Genomic DNA, 19,294 nt, shown 5'->3' with positions numbered 1-19,294 from the left:
GAGTATAATTTTTTAAATATCTGGGAATTCCTTTTGCGTGCGAGCTAATATAAAACTTGTATGTACGTATACATTTCTTAATATGGTTTTTCAATGTTTCTTAAGTACTTGGAGATGCGGATTTTGCCGTAAACGATCTACCAGTATCCTGTATCTCTGCGGTACCATATTTCTGTGCTGATTGAGATACGTTTCTAACACGTGTATATCGAAGCTTGTCTCGTTTATCTTGGCTAGTATTTGTTCCTCCTCCGCTTTCGATAAATCGACAGACTGCATGTAAATATTTATAATAATTGTATGAAAATACATCGATGTATTGCACAGATAAGAGTACCTGGTGTGAACCAATGTACAGAACAAAGCTACCGACGAACCTGCGTTAGAAGGGCCTGTATCTTCTCTAATTCCGCAGCCTGTTTTTCGATCATACGTAAAATACGATTTGCTTTGTGAACGGACACCTGCTTGAAGTCGCTCAAACAATCGTCGCGCAGCAGATACGCCTCCGTTTTACTGACAGACGCCGGATTGCCTATTCGCGCGAGATATGGTCCCAATTCGTTGATCTCTTCCATAATTTCGCGTTTACTCGATCGCCTCATCGCTTTCTGAAAGCAGATTGTGCGGTTGATTAACAAGAGGAGAGATTTCAATTGTATTGTCGACATAAATACCACGTCTAATTCGACTGTTTTAGCCGTTCGATTTCTGTCGAATAACGAAATTGTCGACTGCGGATTTAGATTTTCATCGGCCCTTCTTCGTAGAAATGCTGCAATATCGGCTTCGGCGTCCCTGATGTGAGATACAGCGTGATCTTCGTCCCTCAGATGTCTATCGAGCGCGTAAAAGAGATCGAGATTTTTCTCCGGCGGCGCAGTCAGATCTGGCTAAAGTAAAGGTTTCAGATTACGCTCCTCCTTCTTTTGCCAATATTTTTACTATACCAAAAATTTACGTTATATCCATAGGTCATCGTAGGATCGAAGACTAGTCGATCTCCCCTGTCCGCCATCGACGGTTTTATGAAAGTGCGAGTAGCTCGGGTACTCCGGTCTTGATCGTAATGAAATTTAATACAGATTTCGTTTTCGATCATCGCGAACTCACGGATAGCCACGTCCTTGGATGCCGGGATTTTCTCGTTCCTGTGATACTTCTCAATGATCTTCTGCGAGATGCAAAGAGTCAATTGTCTTGTGTACATTATAAATTTATTATTAGAAGCATTACCGAAATGCGTCGAGAACGGATACCGTCCGCCGTATTGTCCTGGTTTGCTGAAAATTCGGTGTGTCTGTCAAAATAATACAAGAATATTATTAATAACTTTTGAACTAGGTCCTTTAAGATATAAAACAATTTAAAACGTAAAAACCATTAGGACCTGGCACAGGTGGAGGTGGCCAATTAAATTACTAAGTGAATCCATGTACCGTTTGTTTTCAACCTGTCCTGCGCGCCATTACATACCGGACATATAACACAGGTTTTTGTTAGGTGGAAGTTCACTTAGTAATTTAATTAGCCACCTCCACCTGTGCCAGGTCCTAATGGCTTTTACGTTTCAAAAATATTAGTACTCATTAATAAAAATAATATTACGTATATGCATGCCTTTATATAAAAGAGAAATTTGTACGTGCAGAAAAAATATCTGTTTTCTTCTCCGTTCGCCGAAGTCTTTCGAGAGAACTGGCAAGACAACAGTGAAAATTAGACGCGGTAATATTAGTTTACCTGTAATACAAGAGGTCGTCACGATCCACGTAATGTTGAGTCAAATGAAGCGAGCCCGTCTCGATGCGCGACAGCCCGTCAAATTGTGCGCTATCGTAAAAATTTATTGTTCTCTCGCCGTCTATCGAATCGCTATTGGACCCAAGATATCGATGCGCTGAAATATTTTTTATTATCAAGAGCGAGACCCTGAGTTCGCGCTGTGACATTTTATTCCGAACAATACCTCTGCAATGATCCGGTCGACCTTTCTCAAAGAAATTCGTGACGGTGTTCGTAACGAAGTCTTTCCTGGATTCCACGAGACAGTCGCCTCTGTTCGAATATTTGTCGTAACTTTGGACAGGAGTGGTATACTCGTAATCTTCGTAAACGGTTACTCTCTGAGTTAAATTATCGGGCCGAATGTACGGCGCGTATAATTCTACCTTGGCCTTTTTGTAAAGTATCGTTTTACTGCCCTGCGGATATCGTCTTTCAAAATCTGAAAAAGCGACATGCCAGATAGACAATTTTGTAACAGAAATCGTCCAGAGAACCATTACTATCATACCCATATTGATTTTAATTTTATTTTCTTGATTATAGGTAATTTAATTATTTTAGAAGCGTAAAAATATAGAAAAAGATACACACGTATAGTAACTTTTAAAAAGTACAATGATTAATAAAACTGTTATTGAGAGGATTCAGTAAATTATGTTTAACGATTACAAAACGTTGAATATGTATACTGGCAAGTTCAAATTAAGATTTAAGTAATGATGTCGCAATTAGATTTTGTAATTAATCAATTTTTTTAGGAGCGCGAAAATATAGAAAAAGATACACACGGAGTAGCTTTTTTGAGTACAATAATTAATAAAACTTATTAAGAGGATTCCGTAAATGTTTAACAATTAAAAAATGTTAGATATGTGTAGTAGTAAGTTCAAATTAAGATTTAAGTAATGGTATCGCTATTAAGTTTTGTAATGAAACGAAAGAAATGGATATTTCGGATAACGAATTACAAAAAGAAACGTTGAACGGCAGTAATGGATCTCTCTATAAATTAAACGGAACAGTAGAACAATATTCGGCGCCTAATATTTGTTCGATAAAACATTGTAGCAGTTTTAAGCTCGGTTTCACCAAACGTCGCTTAACTTTAATCTTAGTTTAATTCATGTTTGTCTCTTTCTAAAGTAACAGTTGGAAAGGGAAAAAGAACGACTTAAACTAACAATAAGCTTAAAGTTAAGCGACGTTGGTGAAACCGTGTCTTAAACTGATACACACCATCAAATCTTGTATTTAAGATCATCTTAAGTATAGTTTTAATGTGTTATAAATCAATATTTATTCCCGTTTCTACCAGGATACAGATTAACTTTAATCTCGGTTTAGATTACTTCTTATCTTTTTCAATTCGTAAAACTAGAAGAAGAAAGTTAAATCGAGATTAAACTGCGCTGGTAGAAACGGGCATTAATATGTGTTATAAACTCATAGAGCCGGATATTAGAATCTTAAAACGTTACGTTAAGACGATCTTGAAGTAAGAACGGAATAAAAACATTGAAGTTATGTTGAAAAACTATTTGCGTGTCGAGTCTGTAACGTACGGCGCTTGTTTTCGTGCCGCCGCGAGACAAGGTCGCCGCGTCGTCGCCCGACCGGCCCGACCATTCGCTCGGCGACGCTCGAGCCGGCGGGTCGTGTCCGCGAGTCGCTCCGCATTATTAGTGAAAAGTCCTGTGTTACGCGATAGAATTCTAATGTGAGATGGTAGATCTTCAACGTCCAAATTCAACCACAAATCTTTTTCGCGACGATCACGCGACATAACAATCAATTTTCCTCTAAGCAGAATTCACTCGAAAGGCAATAATTTACCGGTTCAACGCGACGAGCAGTGATTTTAAGCGCTTCTCTGATAACTCTAACATTCTGGCGTACTGTTTCATCGAGCTTTGAGTTTTCTGCAAGGATTTAAACGTGGCGCCGGACAGGCTGCGCAACTAGTTGGCTTCGAAAGCGCGAGCCAATCACGTTCGATCGTTGCTCAGGTTGCTCGGTAAGCGATTGGTAGTACTGGATACGCTCGTCGACAATGTAAGTAATACGCGAGTCGCCGGAGTGACGGAGGAATAAACGCGATCGACAATTATATTACCAAAGTGTTACTTGCACGGGACTCGGGACGCATCAGATTAATCCATCATTACAGATTAATGCATTTCGAATCGAGCGTGCACTTTCGAACGGTCGGTTCGCGTCTCCGTTAACGGCTCAAGCAACTGGCGTTGTGTCGCGTGACGTCACAGCGAAATTAGCGTTCAACTGTTTTAGAAAAATTCCATCGGAAAGTCGCGAGTTTGGATCAACCTTGCGTCGAGCGGCGTCGCGACGCGCTCCAGTGGTGAGTTCAGCGCAATTAGGTCAATTCTCCAACGGTCCGTCGGCTGAATCGCGTATATTCGATGTCGTAATTAGCTCCAGACGTGCGTACGCGGCGGGAACGGGCGCGATCGGTGATGCGGAGGTGGGGCGTCACACGGAGCGTAAGGTTACTTACTGCGTAACTTGTGTAAGCGTAATCTGCGTGTCGCCAATCACTTGGTCATTCGGACAGAACCGTCCCGATTATTCCGTCGAAATGGGCCCGTGATTGGCAATACGCGGGTCACGCACGTTAAGCTGGCGACAGAGAACGATCCGCAAACGCTTAAGACTGTCTCGGTCGTAGACGTAGGGCAAGCCAGAGAGAATCGTAAGTCGTACAATAGCCTTTCACGACTTACGTTTCTCTCTGCCTTGCCCTACGTCTACGACCCGAGACAGTCTTAAGCGTTTACGGATTGTTCCCTGCCATCAGCCTAAAGCCTCCGCTACAATGATTCTCGGTTCCGTCTACAATGGTCGTAGTCGTAGTCGCTCGATAAGAATTGACCAATCGCAGTCGATTATTCTTACGACTACGACCATTGTAGACGGAACCGAGAATCATTGTAGCGGAGGCTTAAGAGTAGTCGGCGCGAGCGTGACAACGACCGTGTTTTCGGGCACTGCGTATCCCGCGGGTGCTCGTCTCTACGTCGGAGCTCTCGGATCGCAGTTGATCTCGTAAGTGCGCGACGCGATACCGACAGATTATTTAAGCGCGAGATCGTAGCTGCTCGAAGTTAGCAGCGCGCTTTTCCGAATCGTGTCCGCCATCTTGACAATTTGTAGCGTCCGCGTAACGTCGTAGTAAGCTCGTGCCAGGTATTCGTCGCGTCGCAGAGCGATTATCGTCGGGAGTACCGCACGAAGTGCCGCTTGATATTGTCTTCAACGATTGGTTCGCAACGAGCGATCGTCGTTCGCGTTCCTCGCGAGCGGATGGCTGATGGCAGAGAACTATCCGTAAGCGCTTGAGACTGACGTAGTCGTAGACGTAGGACAAGGCAGAGAGAAACGTAAGTCGTGAAAGGCTATTGTATACGACTTACGTTTCTCTCTGCCTTGCCCTACGTCTACGACTGAGACAGTCTTAAGCGTTTACGGATTGTTCTCTGCCATCAGCCGATCTTGCAAGCAGCGAGCGTCGTAAAGAAAAAATGAAACGAGCGGCGCCGAGCGACTCGTAGTTTTGTGACCGTCTCGAGGTATTTTCGCTCAAGCGCGTGTGATCGTCATCGGGAGTGCCGTGCAAAATATCGTGCGACTTTGTGCTCCGATCAGTTGCGCAGGTAATCAGCGGGTGTTGACGGTATACGAAGTGCTTCTTCGTAAACACCCAGTGATGTATGCAAGTGATTAGTAAAGTGAGTGTGATTGGTGAATCTTGGGCGAGTGCCAAGGGCCGCAACGCATAGGATCTGAGAGGAGGAGGCGGCTCGGGGGAGCATCAGGCGCCGGTGGAACAACCATGGGTGAGTCTCCTTTGGTTTTTACGAAATATTCGTGGTCCATTGCCGCGACGCGACGCGGCTACGGTGATATTAAATGTATTTATCTCGGGACTTTTTCAATATGTAATATTTGTAACATCGATGCAATATATTTGAAGGCACGTACTAAGGCTGGTGTTAGATTCTAGAGACTCGAGAACTTTTCTACCTCGATAAACTTGAGAAGATTACTTGACCACGTCTGGCAAATTTTTATGTTTCAACTCGCTACGTTTCGACCATGGTTTGTGGTCCTTTACAAGTGATAATTGTGTCAATAGTTCCGTAAAAGATTAAAGAATTAAACATGCGCAATGATTATCTTTTGTAATATTACGTATTTTGGACACTGTTTTAACTCGAATGTATCTCTGTGTTACAGATTAATGCAGCTTCGACTCCACTGTTGCGCATCGGTGTCGGTGAGTGCGACTTTCAAATAAACCGAGGGGGAAACCGCTGAGGGCACTGTGGTGTACAGATTTGCGGCATTACTGGACATTACTAGGCATTTTTTGGCATTAGTTTAGGCATTAGGCCTTGCTGGGGGATTATAAAGATAAAATGAGATAAAATAAAATTAAACAAGATAAATAAGATAAAATAAAGTAATGCCCACCGGGCCTTAGTAGGCATTGGTTGTGCCTAGTGCAAGATTTTGATCAGCGGTTTCCCGATCAAGTACTACTTTACGTTACTCAACTTTCTTTGCTTTTTATTTTACAAAGTCCATCAGTTTCTCCTCCCGCGAGGAGGTCTATTAATTAGAAAATAGACTTAAATCGAAAAAAAACAATGTGTTTACATACCTAAACTGTGAATTCGGATTTCACTCACGTACGAGGCCGGCATGTCCAAATGCTGGTCCTGTTTCACGCCCGCGTCATCCTCGGTCTCGTCCGCGTCTTTTCGCGCGACTCGCGGCTCCCCGGGAAGGAGGTGTTCCCAGAACTCGATCTTACTCAAGTCCCAGTTCATTTCTGCGCAGCCCTTTCCACGCGGCTGCATATTTACCCAATAATTCTGATTGTTCCAAATACTCTCGACTCCCAGATACAACGAATTCGTTTCCTCGTCGGTCGGGTCGTAAGACATTCCGGAGGATGGCTCGAGGAAAATCGGCTCGGTGATTTCCCGACTTCTTACGCCTTTATCCTCCGGCAGGATAACCACCCATGCGTGTACTCGGTGACCGAAATACTTATCTGGTCGTGGACGCTCGAACTCCTAGGATTGTAAGATTAAATGAACGATCGCGATACGAATCGTCATGTCGAGTCGTAAAACTTTTACGACTGCCGGCAATGTTTCATTAAAATAGTGGTCTTTTTTTCTCCAAAAAAATTACAGGGTGGCCTCGAACGTTCCGGCCCATAGACATATAAAAGATAGACTGCTTATGAGGCAGTGGAACCCTAGGTGGGGGCATCCTCCTGAGGGAAAAGGACAACATGAATTTATTTGGGTATCTGTCTTCCTCTAGTGGACGTGATCTGAAGGCGATCACGTGTTCACGCCCACGCGATCACGTACACTAGAAGAAGATAGATACCCAAATAAATTGGTGTTGTCCTTTTCCCTCAGGAGGACATCCCCCACTACCTCATAAGCAGTCTATCTTTTATATGTCTATGGTTCCGGCCAGACTTACAGATTTTATAGGAAATTTAATTCTGAACAAAAAGTTTCCTATAAACATGGGTCGAAAAATGTTAGCGCCCAAAAATTTGAGGAGGGGGAGAGGGAGGGAGAGAGGGAGAGAGAGAGAGAGAGAGAGAGAGACAGAGAGAGAGAGATCTCAAAAGTTTTTGGGCGCTAACTTTTCAAGGAAGCATTTTTCGACCAAAGTTTATAGGAAACTTTCTGTTCAGAAGTAAATTTCTTATAAAATCTCTAAGCAACTAATGAGAATATTCTTAAAAGTCGCCAGCAGTAATTAACAACATCAGACATTTTTATTGACCGTATCTGGCAATTTTAATAATACAGAAAATTTATTGTGAAAAATATTACCTCAACTAGGGTTTGAACCTGGACTTCCCTACACTCTAGGCCGTTGTTCAGAAACACCACCCGAGTGTATCATTCTATTCTTGTTTAACATACGGTGAGCAACAAGGATAGAATGATACGCTGGGGTGCTCGGGTGGTGTTTCTGAACGTAGTCTAGAGTGTAGGGAAGTCCAGGTTCAAACCCTAGTTGAGGTAATACTTTTCACAATAAATTCTCTCTATTATTAAAATTGCCAGATACGATCAATAAAAATTTCTGATGTTGCTTAAAATCTCTAAGTCTGGCCGGAACGTTCGGAGTCCGGGGCCACCCTGTATAAATAACATACACGTTTCGCAGAACATCGAGATTTGTTAAAGGCACAAAAGTGGTTTTTGCGGCAGTCCACACTAAAAAAAATATCTTACTAACGCAGGTAGATTTCTAAGTGTCACAACAATCTTACGCAACTATACTTGCTTATAGCTGTAAATCATTGACTATTCACTGTTTTTATTGATAATTCACTGGTTGATTTTTAGAGAGATGTCGTTAAATACGTTGAGCAATTATTAGAAATTTCTGAAATAACATCAGAGATAAAACGATATCTTCCTGCGCACGTACAGTGATCACCCTCTGTCGCTCTTTTTCTTGTCGTTGCAACTCTGCCTCTGTCTTCGCTCTCTCGTGCTCCTCCAACTCCAGAAGGAATCGACTCTTGAAATCAGGCGGCGCCTTCAATTGGTACTTGTTGATTTTGGGCCTGTCGGCCGGCGGCGGAGCTCGCTCCGTTTCCGGCAAATACGGGCATTTTCTTCTGGTCATATCACATAATGCTTGTTCGCGTGATGCGTATCCGTTCACCACGAACGCATTGTAACGCTGTCCCAGCAATAAGCTCGTCAATAGGGTCGCGCACTCGAAACTGTTGCCTTTCTGAAAGTCCAACAGCCACGTCGGCGAGTACAAGTGTTCCGGCTGTAAGAAGGGCGATCGTTAAATAATGACGAATAATGAGACTTTGGCATCGTTCGGCGAATTTAGTCTTAAAGTCTGTGGTCCACGCGAATGTGTATGAAGTTGGCATATCAATTGTCAGCATATAAAAAATAGTGTAGTTCTCTTTGCATACAACATAGTTCTATAGTTCCTGATAAATTTTAACAATAATTCTGGTCATTTATTTATAATAAATGACCAGAACTATTGTTAAAATTCGTGCGAAGTTAGCATATCATTTCTCAAATTTCATTTATTTATAATTCTACTTTCAAAAACACAAAGATTTGAATGTCCGAGGACTGTTTTGACGTTGAATTCGTTCGAGCACCTAATTCTCTGAAGTCGGTGTAACGAACTTTTCCTCGCGGTTCGCGCGCTCTCCTGACAAATTATTTATTTTCTAAGGCTATTTGTGAAATATTTCGGGTATGTTTGTGGTTATCGTAAAGCACCTAATTAGCACTAAATTCTGATGTATTTGTTTTGTATGTAGGGTCACTCCAGATAGTTTTTTGGGTAGGGGGGGTTGCAGCTTAATGGCAAGCTGGACCCCTCCCATTTTTTTACGTAATTTCCTGCTAAACGGTTTGAGCATTCGGACTGCGGCACTAAAATAGCACCTAAATAGCATTAAATTTTTGACATAGTGCGAACTTGATTTGCGATGGTGGGGGGTCCAGGTTAATAGGGGTGTCCACTTGTACCGTGTCCAAGTGAGCCTCTCCCGGAGTTAGCTCCCCCCACCATCTAAAAACAGGTTTATGCTCCCTCCAGTTATTCTTTCCTCCATGGTGGTAACCCGTAAACTAGCGCCTTTCGCGGCAAGTACTGTAATTAAAACGCGAGATGTAACTCGAATGATATCCTCTGCGAGTAACTTTAGAAATAGTTTTATAAGAATATAACTTATATGTGTATTGCTTATGTTATATTTAAACGTTTTCTAAAATAGTTTTCTACTAGGTGTGTCTAATTTACATGCGTTTCAGTAATAATTTATTAATTTATTTATCGTACAGTGATACAACAGATTGTTGCAACTGTCCAAAGGGATCCTTCCTTACCGACGAAAAATAACGGCACGTACGCGCCGCCATGTGCTCCGTGTCAGTCGACAGAGAGAAGTAATAATAATAATAATACCAAAGAGTAAATACGTGAACACATTCAGTAATCGTCGACGTGAGCGGTAGGGCTGTGAAACGGAGCGAGATAGAATGTATACAAGCAAACGTGGGGAGCACGTGGCGTGGCGTGCGTATCGTCCTCGGTCCATGACCTACGCCACTGTATTATAATCTACGAGAATTTATTGCACCGTACAACGTGAACGCCGCACTCTCGTTCTCTCTTCGTACTTTGTAGGGCGACAGAGAGGGGAGAGAGGTGGAGGAAAAGCGAGAGAGAGTAACAGAAACGGACGAGGAGGAAAAATACGTTGCTAGCGTTGCGCGTCGCAACGCGTGTCCCAGTGATCGCGTTTAAACAGTTTCCTCCCGTCGCCCACCTTCCTCCGCCCGCCCGCCCTCGATATCCCTCCGTCGCGCGTGTATACCTCTTTCTCCCTATCTGTCCGTCCATCTTTTTCTCTCTCTCTCTCTCTCTCTCTCTCTCTCTCAGCTCTTGAACTTTTTATCTCCGACAAATTGCCGGAGAACAATCTCACGGGAAAATTCGCGGAACAGAGGCATCGAGCGCGGACGTTTCTCGCGGATCTCGCCGCGTCTTGGAGCAGCTATATGGGAAGGACTCTTTTTTTTGCCGGCGCGTAGTAGAGAAGCCTGGACGACGACGACGACGACGACGACGACGACGACGACGACGACGACGACGAGGGTAGAGAGATGGTCAGTGGGTGGCGGCGATGGCAACGGCGGTATCCCTCGACCCTTTCGCCCACTTCCGCCCCCTCTGACCACCCGACCCAACCCATACCGAAGCAACCTACCTCCCTTCCGCCTCCTCCCCTTCGCGCCTCCCTCATCGCCGCCGTTGCCCTCGACCGTCTCTCTTCGCGTCTCTCCTCTCCTCTCCTCGCCTCGCCTCGCCTCGCTTCGCCTCGCCGCGCCGCGCCGCGTCGTCATTCCGTCCTCCCCCCGTATCTCCCCTCCCCCCCGTCACCCGACCGAGCCGCGTCGCGCCACGCCGCGCCGCGCCGCGCCGCGCCGTGCCGCACCGCGCCGCACCGCGCCGCCACGGCCCCGCGCGTCACCCTCATTCCGCGCGACCCCTTCGACCGGCATCCACGTGGGACGCAAGACGAGGGTGTGAGGTAGCAGACAACGCGGAGATACCACCGCGCCGCGGCAGCTGGCGCAGTGTTTCTCAACCAGCAACTTACGCCGGCAGCCGCGCTCCCGCGTATTAATTCGTTCGCGCCGTGCGAGCGATAATTTACAACTCTCGGACTTAAGCTGGATGCGCGCTCGCGCATACGAACGGACGTATTACGAAATATATCCCTGAGCGCGCGGCGAGATGATAAATAGACCGCGCGGGGATTTAACAGCCACTTGGGCGAAAATTACGAGCGCGCCGGTATTTGGACATTTTCTGTTTTTCTTGTCGCTCCGCTCCCCGCCCGCCCTCGCGCCAACGTCGAAATTTCGTTACTCGAATGCAAAACGGCCGTCCTGTCGGAGAGCGTCACGCCGGCGAGTTTGCGAAATTACAATTAATTGCTTTCTTCCGAGGCGCGCGCGCCTCCTCGCCAGCGCGCTGACCCATTTCGCCGCGTTCGTGATTTTTAACTGCGACCCGGGCGACGCGAAACCGCGCGCGGCAAAATGGCGCGCGGTAACGAAGGCGCGAGGTTGTTAAGCGCGACGAAATCGCGCTTTAAAGCGGATGGACTCGAATGGGAACGCGCGCCCGCCGGGGCGAATCGTAAAAGATGGACGTCGCGATCCGTCGTCTAAATATATCGCTCTCTCATCGACGTATCTCGTTGCCGGCGTCGTGCGTCGCGCGATTCGCGCCCTCGACGGGAAAAAGAGAGAAAGAGGGAGGGAGGGAGAGAGAGAGAGAGCTTCCTTGCGCGGATCGTGGATCTCCGGATTTATACACGGTACAACGTCGTTACACGAGCGTCGCGCTCACAGGGAACGAGCGAGCCGGGCGATGATCAAAGTAGGACGCTCGAAAGCACGGATCGAAGCGCTGATTAGTCGAGGCTTCGAGCGAGGTGCTGCGAGATAGCGCTTTTCGGAGCGCCTCGATGTCGTGCCGCCGGTGCCGCGCGGCGTATCGAGGACGTTATCCGTGGACCCGCGCGGGTCTGTGTGCGTGCGCGTGCATGTGTCCCGCGTGTACGCGCGCGCCCGGCTCTCACGTACACGCTCGCCTGAGCTTGTGCGCGGGCTCGCGAGGGAAGATGGAACGGCGGAGCGAGCGACCGGGGGAGAAGCGCGGTCGGTGACGAAGGGGAGGTGAGCTCGCGAGTAAGAGAGGGCGACAGGGAAAGAGGGAGAGAGAGAGACAACGTCAACCGACGCGAGGGGCGGAGGGAGAGAGGGACGAGACGAGGGCCTAAATCAGGGGCGATCGCGCTGAGCGACGTCGCTATCTCTGAATATGCGAACCACTATTTGGCGTCCGCGGCGCGCACGTACCTAGAGAGAGAGAGAGAGTGTGTGTGTGTGTGTGTGTGTGTGTGTGTGTGTGAGTGAGTGAGTGAGTGAGAGAGATAGAGAGAGGAGGAGAGGAGGAGCGAGAGCGCGAGAGAGGACCCCGTATTACTAGATACTAGATAGTACCTAGCCTCTGCCCGTAGCCTATGTACTACCTCGCTCGTCCCCGTAGAGACGCGCGTGTAAGTGCGCGAGGTGGAAAACGCCTTGCACATACACGCGCGCGCGCGCGCGTATATACGTGCATCCGTGTACGCGCGCGTGCACGTGCATGTGTGCTTACACCTACGCGGTTACATGCCCTGCGAACCGTGCACACGAGAGCCAGCGGCGAGAGCATCGAACATGCCGGCATCCCTCCGCTCCGTGTGTACGCGGTGTGCGGAAAACTGCGGAATAAAGTCGAACCTTCTCGCGATCGCGGCTTCGCCTATCGTCGTCGTTCTCGTCGTCGTCGTCGTCGTCGCCGAGGCGCGCGGTTTTATCGCGCGGCATCATTACGTGCGCGCCGTACCAACTCGAGAGGACGTACTACACGGAGGGGACGTTCGTTAAAGGCGAATATCGAAAAATGAGGGCCGTCGCTACGTCGAAGACGCACGGGCGGCCTCGTCGAAGCCCTGGAGATTATTTGGCTTCGCGTCCGTTCCACGGTCGCTGCTTCTACGTCCTCTCTCTCTCTCTCTCTTTTCAGAATTCGTACCTTTGAAAACGAGATATCGCGTCGAGGGGACGCTCATTAAGGTAGAATATTGAAAAATAAGCACTTTTGAAGGATCATTAGGCCACCGGTCTGCCTTTGAAGCGCTACCGTTTGTATACTTTTAGCGATATTTTCAAGATACCTGCGCGCATTAGACGGAGACGAGAGAGATTGAAAAAAAAACGCGTGCTATTTCGAGGTACACGTCCAGCGCGATCGCGATCGCAATATGGGAGCCGTCGCGGATCTCGTCCACGGACGGCGTGAAAACTGGTTTACGGTATTTTCTCGATAATCGCCGGCGAGCGGGGTCTCGCATCGTTAATCGGGATTTCCACCTAATTTGAAGCTCGTAAGCGCGCTCGCGCGGCGTCTTCTTCTGTCGCGCGAGCCGCCGCCGCCGCCGCCGCCGACGACGACGACGAAGGCATTAAACGCGTCTATTTTTGCGCGACCGCGCGCGCTCGCGACAAAGCGCGGCGAAGCGAGGCGAGCCTCTTTCGCACGTCGGCGTCCGCGGCGCGCGAACAACGCAGTGACGTCAGTATTTACGCGCGATGACGCGCCCGCGCGCTCGGGAGGGTCGCGTGGGCGAAAGGGTGCCGTCGGCAGAAATGTTATATTCGACGGTATTTAACGCGGCCCCGGCGTCGCCGGCGTTAAACGTTACCATGCACGTCATAATTGCTCCCGGTATGCGCTTTCGCTCCCTCCCCTTCCCCGCCCCTGCCCACCCCCCCGGCCACCTCGCGCCGCCACCGCCGCCGCAGCCGCCGCCGATGTCGCCGCTGCCGCCGCGTGGGCGGCCGCCCGACGAGTTTGAAACTTTGTCGTGCAACTGAACGGATTATAACGCGTTGATTGTGCGCGGGACGAGCGCGGGAAGAGAGCTCGAAACTTTATAAACACCACGTCCGCGCGGCTTTCCGCGGGACGTGGCGGGAGCGCGAGAAGTTGCCGCCGGGTTGCTTAGAAACTCTCCGGAAGATCGGCTGGTCGAATCGGGGCTCTCGCGTCTCTCTCTCTCTGCCTCTCAAATCCGCGCGCGGAGTAAATTGACGACCAAGAGTTAAGCCACGCGCATATTATATGTACAGTAATCGCCGAGGTGTGTGCCCGTCGCGGTTTCGCGGAATTGCCGGATGCCCGCTTCCGGTCCGCGCCTTGGAGCAACCCCTCCCCGCGCCGCGAACGCGGGACCTATTAACGATCCCGAGATACTGGTCGCCACCTCCGGAAGGGAGGGAGAGAGAAAAAAAAAGCCCGCCGTGTCACGAGATCGAAAGACAGGCCGAAAAATGAGCCGCGCCGCCGATCGTTACGTATAGCGGTGTGTAACGTACGTACGCGCGGCGCGATCGGGGCTCACTGTACTCTCTAACGAGCGGTACACGTGTTCTGACGTCTGCGCTATAAAATACATACGGGCACGCGCTTACGGGACTCGTGTATGTGCGCCCACTACCATCGTGCGAGACACGCGAGCGAGCGCGAACACCGGCCGGCCGGCCGGCCGGCTCGTTGGAAGCTCTAGAGCCGGTTTTCAATGAGTGAGCGGGCCGGAAGAAGAGGGAGAAACAGCGTAATACAGAGAGAAAGAGAACGCGGAAGGGGATAGAAGAGTAGGAGGAGGAGGAGGAGGAGGAGGAGGAGGAAGAGGAGGAAGCGAGGGTGGGCGAGGGCGGACGTGCGGAAGGACAGGGACGAGAGGGAAAGAGAGAGAGAAAGGGCGAGGACGGCGGGAGGGAGGGAGGGAGGGAGGGAGGAACATAAACCCTTATCGAAATCGTGATTCACCCCACATTCTCCGGAGACCCCCTAACCTATTAACATCCATATCACAATAACAGATACACGTGTACGCCGCCGCTGTATTCCCACACCGTCTCTCGTCCTCGTCGCGCGCTCTCCGTCCGCTTTCGCGCCGCTCGCATCCGTAATTGCTCGCGTATCGCGGGGCAAAAAAATCGCGGATGAGATAAAGAGGGAGAGAGAGAGAGAGACTGATAGCGAAGTGGCCATTATGTGCCGCGGGATTTCGGGATTAAAATGAAATTTCGATCGCGCGCTTGCCGGCCTCTCGTTTTTCCGCCGCCGCGCGAAGATGCCGCCGTCGAGCGTTGGATATTCGAGTGCGATTATTGCCGATCAATTCGCGGCTCCTAAAGTTTTCGATACGACATATACGTCCAATTATCTCTTTATGGAAACTGAAAAAGAATGATACTTAGAGAATCTGTCAGCTCCTGCGAACAATTAGGGACTTACGTGCGAGGAGGAATGCGAGTCAAGAGGCTCCACTTGGAGAAAAGTAATTTTAACAGTAGCTGCCAAATTATTAAGATAGAAAGTTGTGGTTAAAAAATTAGTGTTGATCTTTTCTCAAGCTTTTATGAACTTGTAATAAATAGAAATATTTAACTAGTATATTCCATCAGATTGCCAGTATTAATATAAATAAAATTTCAAGTTTCAATCGACCTCAGCTCGCCACATTTATCAAATACGCTTTCACAACTCTTTCGACCTTTGGCTTAAGTCCTTCTTTAGTGAGATCTAAGGGCAAATGTTTTACATACAGATTACGTGAGAGTTTAACATATATTGTCGCAAAAATTGCTAGACTACAAATATAACAATTCAACGGCAACTTATTAACGCCAGTCGAGAAATTAAGGAATAAAATAAACGTGGAAACGATCTTACTGACACTTCTCTATTATACAGGGTGTACTAAAACCACCGGAGGTCCTCTTAATGACAGATTCCTTAGAACATTTCCAGACGAAAATCCTAATACAAAAATGTCGAGGCTATAATAGTTTTTAAATTAGAAGCGATTTTTTTCCACAAATGATAGGACTGAAATTTCGCGCGCTCACTCTGGGGGAAAAAAGACAGTTATAACCCATTTTGGGGCCCACCATTAGTAATCGAAATATTTGGATTGTTCGTAACTCTACTCTGGGAAAAATTTTGACCGTTTTTTGATGTAGTTAAGCAACTTAACATTTCGATGCCACTTAAGTGAAAATTATCTTTGCGTTACTGAATATCGACAGAACTAATTGAGAGAATTGATTAGTATTACTTTAATATCTTGGATATAGATAGAACAGCTAATTGTGATTTTTAGTTACGCGGGATAAAATTCGTAAAAGATTAGAGTTACGAACAATCTAAATAATTCGATTACTAATTGTGGGCCCCAAAATGGGTTGTAACTGACTTTTTTTCCCCCAGAGCAGGCACGGCGAAATGACAAGTGATATTGTAAATTTATACAATAAACATAACATCATAAAAAGAGCGATATTCATAGGAGCACTTATATCACTTGTCATTTCGCCGTGCCTGAGCGCGCCAAATTTCAGCCCTATCATTTGTGGAAAATAATCGCTTCTAATTTAAAAACTATTATAGCCTCGACACTTTTGTATTAGGATTTTCGTCTGGAAATGTTCTAAGGTATCTCTCATTAAGAGGACCTCCGGTGGTTTTAGTACACCCTGTATTATAAATTCACAACGTTTCGGCCAGTACCAGTACTGGTTCTCTTCGGGTAACGAACATACATAAGTACCCGCAAATGTAAGATTCGTCAAAGTTAAAGAAGTAAAAATTATGTCAAATGTCAGAGATTTCTCTGTACAATGTGTTTAGTTATCGGCGTTTGAACATAGAATGGCAAGTATCTTAGGTACAATAATCGTACAACTTGCTGTTGGTTTCGGGAAAAACCTGGATATACGTCGCTGCTTTTGTCACTTTGAACTGTAAAAATTTTACCGACAGTCTTTGAGTCTTGAATAGCCAGCGAATCTACGGTTTCCTGTTACAAAAAAAAGAATAGAACCAAGAAGACTCGCATAGATTTATTTCTTTCGTGAAAATTTCCTCAATTGTAGGTGTAACGAGACGGACGAAGGTATGGAAGCAAGAAAGTGAAGAAATACGAGCGAAATATATCAGAAATGGCTATTGCAAGGAAGAGCAATTGACAGAAACTTCCAAAGCTGAAGGGTTTATTACTTTCTTCCACCTTAACCCGTTCAGCCCTTAACCGCCGTTTTTTTCTGGTCCGCCGTGCTTATTTAACAGTGAATTGACAAATATCTTATGTTATGATCGTACAGGCTTTAGTGGGTTTTGAGAAAAACCTGGCGATGCATCACTTCAAAGACATATTTTATTCGTTTCGCAGTTCCTCTTTCTCATAACTCTCCCATTGTAATAAACACATAAAACTGCACGTAAAATTTTCTGCTTTCTCAAGGTTGAGGGCTTCTTCATTGTATCCAAGATAGAAGAAAAGAAAGTTATGGCAGACATTCTTTCAAAGTAAAAACTCTACGTTTGAATGCATATTCGTAGTAGTGGCTTGCGGATGGCGAGATTCTTGGTGTTAAGAATGACATTGGATCTCGCGTGGATTTCAATCGATTTCACAAGAGTCTATGAATAATGCATGAATCAGATCCGAATCAATTGTTATTATATGAATTACGTATGAATATATGAAATCTATCGAATCTCCGGGGCGGTGTTGCGGAACAGTTTTTGCAGACACATACATATATTAGTTATCTCTTTTGATTTACTCCCCCATTGACGCATCACGTAATTCTGCAAATGCACTCGATTATATATGTATATAAAAAAGATGTGTACACGTAGGAGACACGTTCGGTCGTGGCAGATGATAATGATCACTAATCATCCACGATCCTTGTAATAGAATGCATTAAAGCTATTGACTTGAATGAATTCTGAAGAAAAAGTACGCGATTGGTTAGGAAAACCGAGACAGATGAGCATCTTTAGCGCGTTTACGAGTTAAAGATTCGAGAATTAAAGCGCGATAGGAGCGACGGATTCGCATCGTTGCGATCGCGGGAGGAGGGAGAGGGGGCGCGTTCGCTCGCCCCGTTCGCGTTTATTCAAGCGGAGAAATGGAAGCTGGTTTTCGGACGGACACCCAGTGCATCGAGATAGATAGGTAGATAGACGTCCGGATAGATGCATGCCATGGCAGGCAGGCAGTCGGTGTGTAAGGGATGCCGGGGGGAGAGGGGGTGTAGGGAGCGCGAAGAGAGGATGGGTCGGTCGCGGCGAGATCCGAAGCGGAGGAGGACGAGAGGGTGGAAGTGGGCGAACGCGAACGCGAACGCGAACGCGGCGGTGGCGTCGGGGGGATAGCGAGGGGTGACGTGAAAGAGGGTGAGCGAGGGTGGGCGGGTGGCGCGGGTTCTCTCGCTGATTACGTCGCAGGATGGTCAGGAGAGAGAAACCCCGGAGAGGATGCTGTGCTACGCCGCCGTTCGGATGGTCGGTGGTGTGGAGAGCGCGCGGAGGAGGCCGGTTCTCTCGCTGCCGGATAGAGGCGAATATATCCGCAATGTCCTACCGCTGCCAACCCTACGTTCTCTCGCCGCGCTCTATCTCCCTCGTCGTCGTCGTCGTCGTCATCGCCGTCGCCACCATCATCGTCATCGTCGTTGTTTTCGTTGTCCTCGTCGTCTTCGTCTTCGTCTTCGCCTTCGTCTTCGTTTTCGTCGTCGTCATCGTCATCCGCCACCCCCTCCCTCCCCCCTCCCCCTCCTACCATCGCGGTCTCCGGCCTTCCTCCGCGCGATCTCGCTCCCGAAAGCTCCCGGTCTCTGTCTCTCGTACCGTTCGTCTCCCTCACCGCCGGTGATTCGCGTGTATCTCTCCTCTTCTATCCAACGAGAAAGCTTCCAGGGTGGCGAGGCCCTAAGCTAAACTAAGCCACGTCAGGATAGGATAGTGTCGGGAGGATAGGATGGGATAGGATGCTCGGTCGGATAGTAGTGCCCATCTACCCCGTCGCGCACACAACAACCAGCGGGACGGCGACGAAGAGAATGACGACGACGACGACGACGACGACGTTGGCGTCGGCAACGGCGACGACCCCTCGTGCACAAGCATCCACCATCCTCTCCCTCGTAACGCTCCATCCTCCTTTCTCTCAGCCTCGACCATGTCTCGCGATCCTCGTCGTCCCTCCGCCCTTTCTCGCTCAAGCGTCCCTCGCGCGCCATCGCGCGTTCTCCCGCGTTCTCCCGCGTTCTCCCGCTTCTTCCACCCTCTCGCTCGATCCTCTCGCTCCGCACGATCTGCCTGCCTTTCTCCGTCAGCAACGCCACCCACGGACCCCCCGGGGGGTTAGTTAGGGGTAGTATATTGACGGCCGGCGTCGCGAGGACGCCTATACTTAGCGTGCCGGCGAACCGACGCGTTTCCAGCAAGGTATCCCTCCACCTCCTCCTCCTCCTCCTCC

The 19,294-nt window shown here is 47.9% G+C and overlaps 1 protein-coding gene across 1 annotated transcript; it reads right to left on the bottom strand.

Annotated features, from left to right (window-relative positions):
* Nucleotides 1–68: 68 nt before the first annotated feature.
* LOC105569063 (coiled-coil domain-containing protein lobo homolog) lies at nucleotides 69–12,315 on the bottom strand. Its single transcript, XM_012025212.1, has 9 exons — nucleotides 11,000–12,315; nucleotides 8,281–8,634; nucleotides 6,470–6,887; nucleotides 1,744–2,227; nucleotides 1,237–1,300; nucleotides 962–1,174; nucleotides 678–893; nucleotides 378–611; nucleotides 69–273 (listed from the first exon to the last, which is right to left on the bottom strand). The coding sequence occupies exons 1-9, from the start codon at nucleotides 11,090–11,092 to the stop codon at nucleotides 91–93; spliced, it is 2,259 nt and encodes a 752-aa protein (XP_011880602.1). The 5' UTR covers nucleotides 11,093–12,315; the 3' UTR covers nucleotides 69–90.
* Nucleotides 12,316–19,294: the final 6,979 nt, after the last annotated feature.

The sequence above is a fragment of the Vollenhovia emeryi genome, unplaced genomic scaffold (genome assembly GCF_000949405.1).
Source record: "Vollenhovia emeryi isolate VEMERY1.0 unplaced genomic scaffold, V.emery_V1.0 DF939126.1, whole genome shotgun sequence".
NCBI classification, from domain to species: domain Eukaryota; kingdom Metazoa; phylum Arthropoda; class Insecta; order Hymenoptera; family Formicidae; genus Vollenhovia; species Vollenhovia emeryi.
The sequence above is the reverse complement of the archived record's forward strand: the minus strand, read 5'-3'. Positions and strand labels throughout refer to the sequence as shown.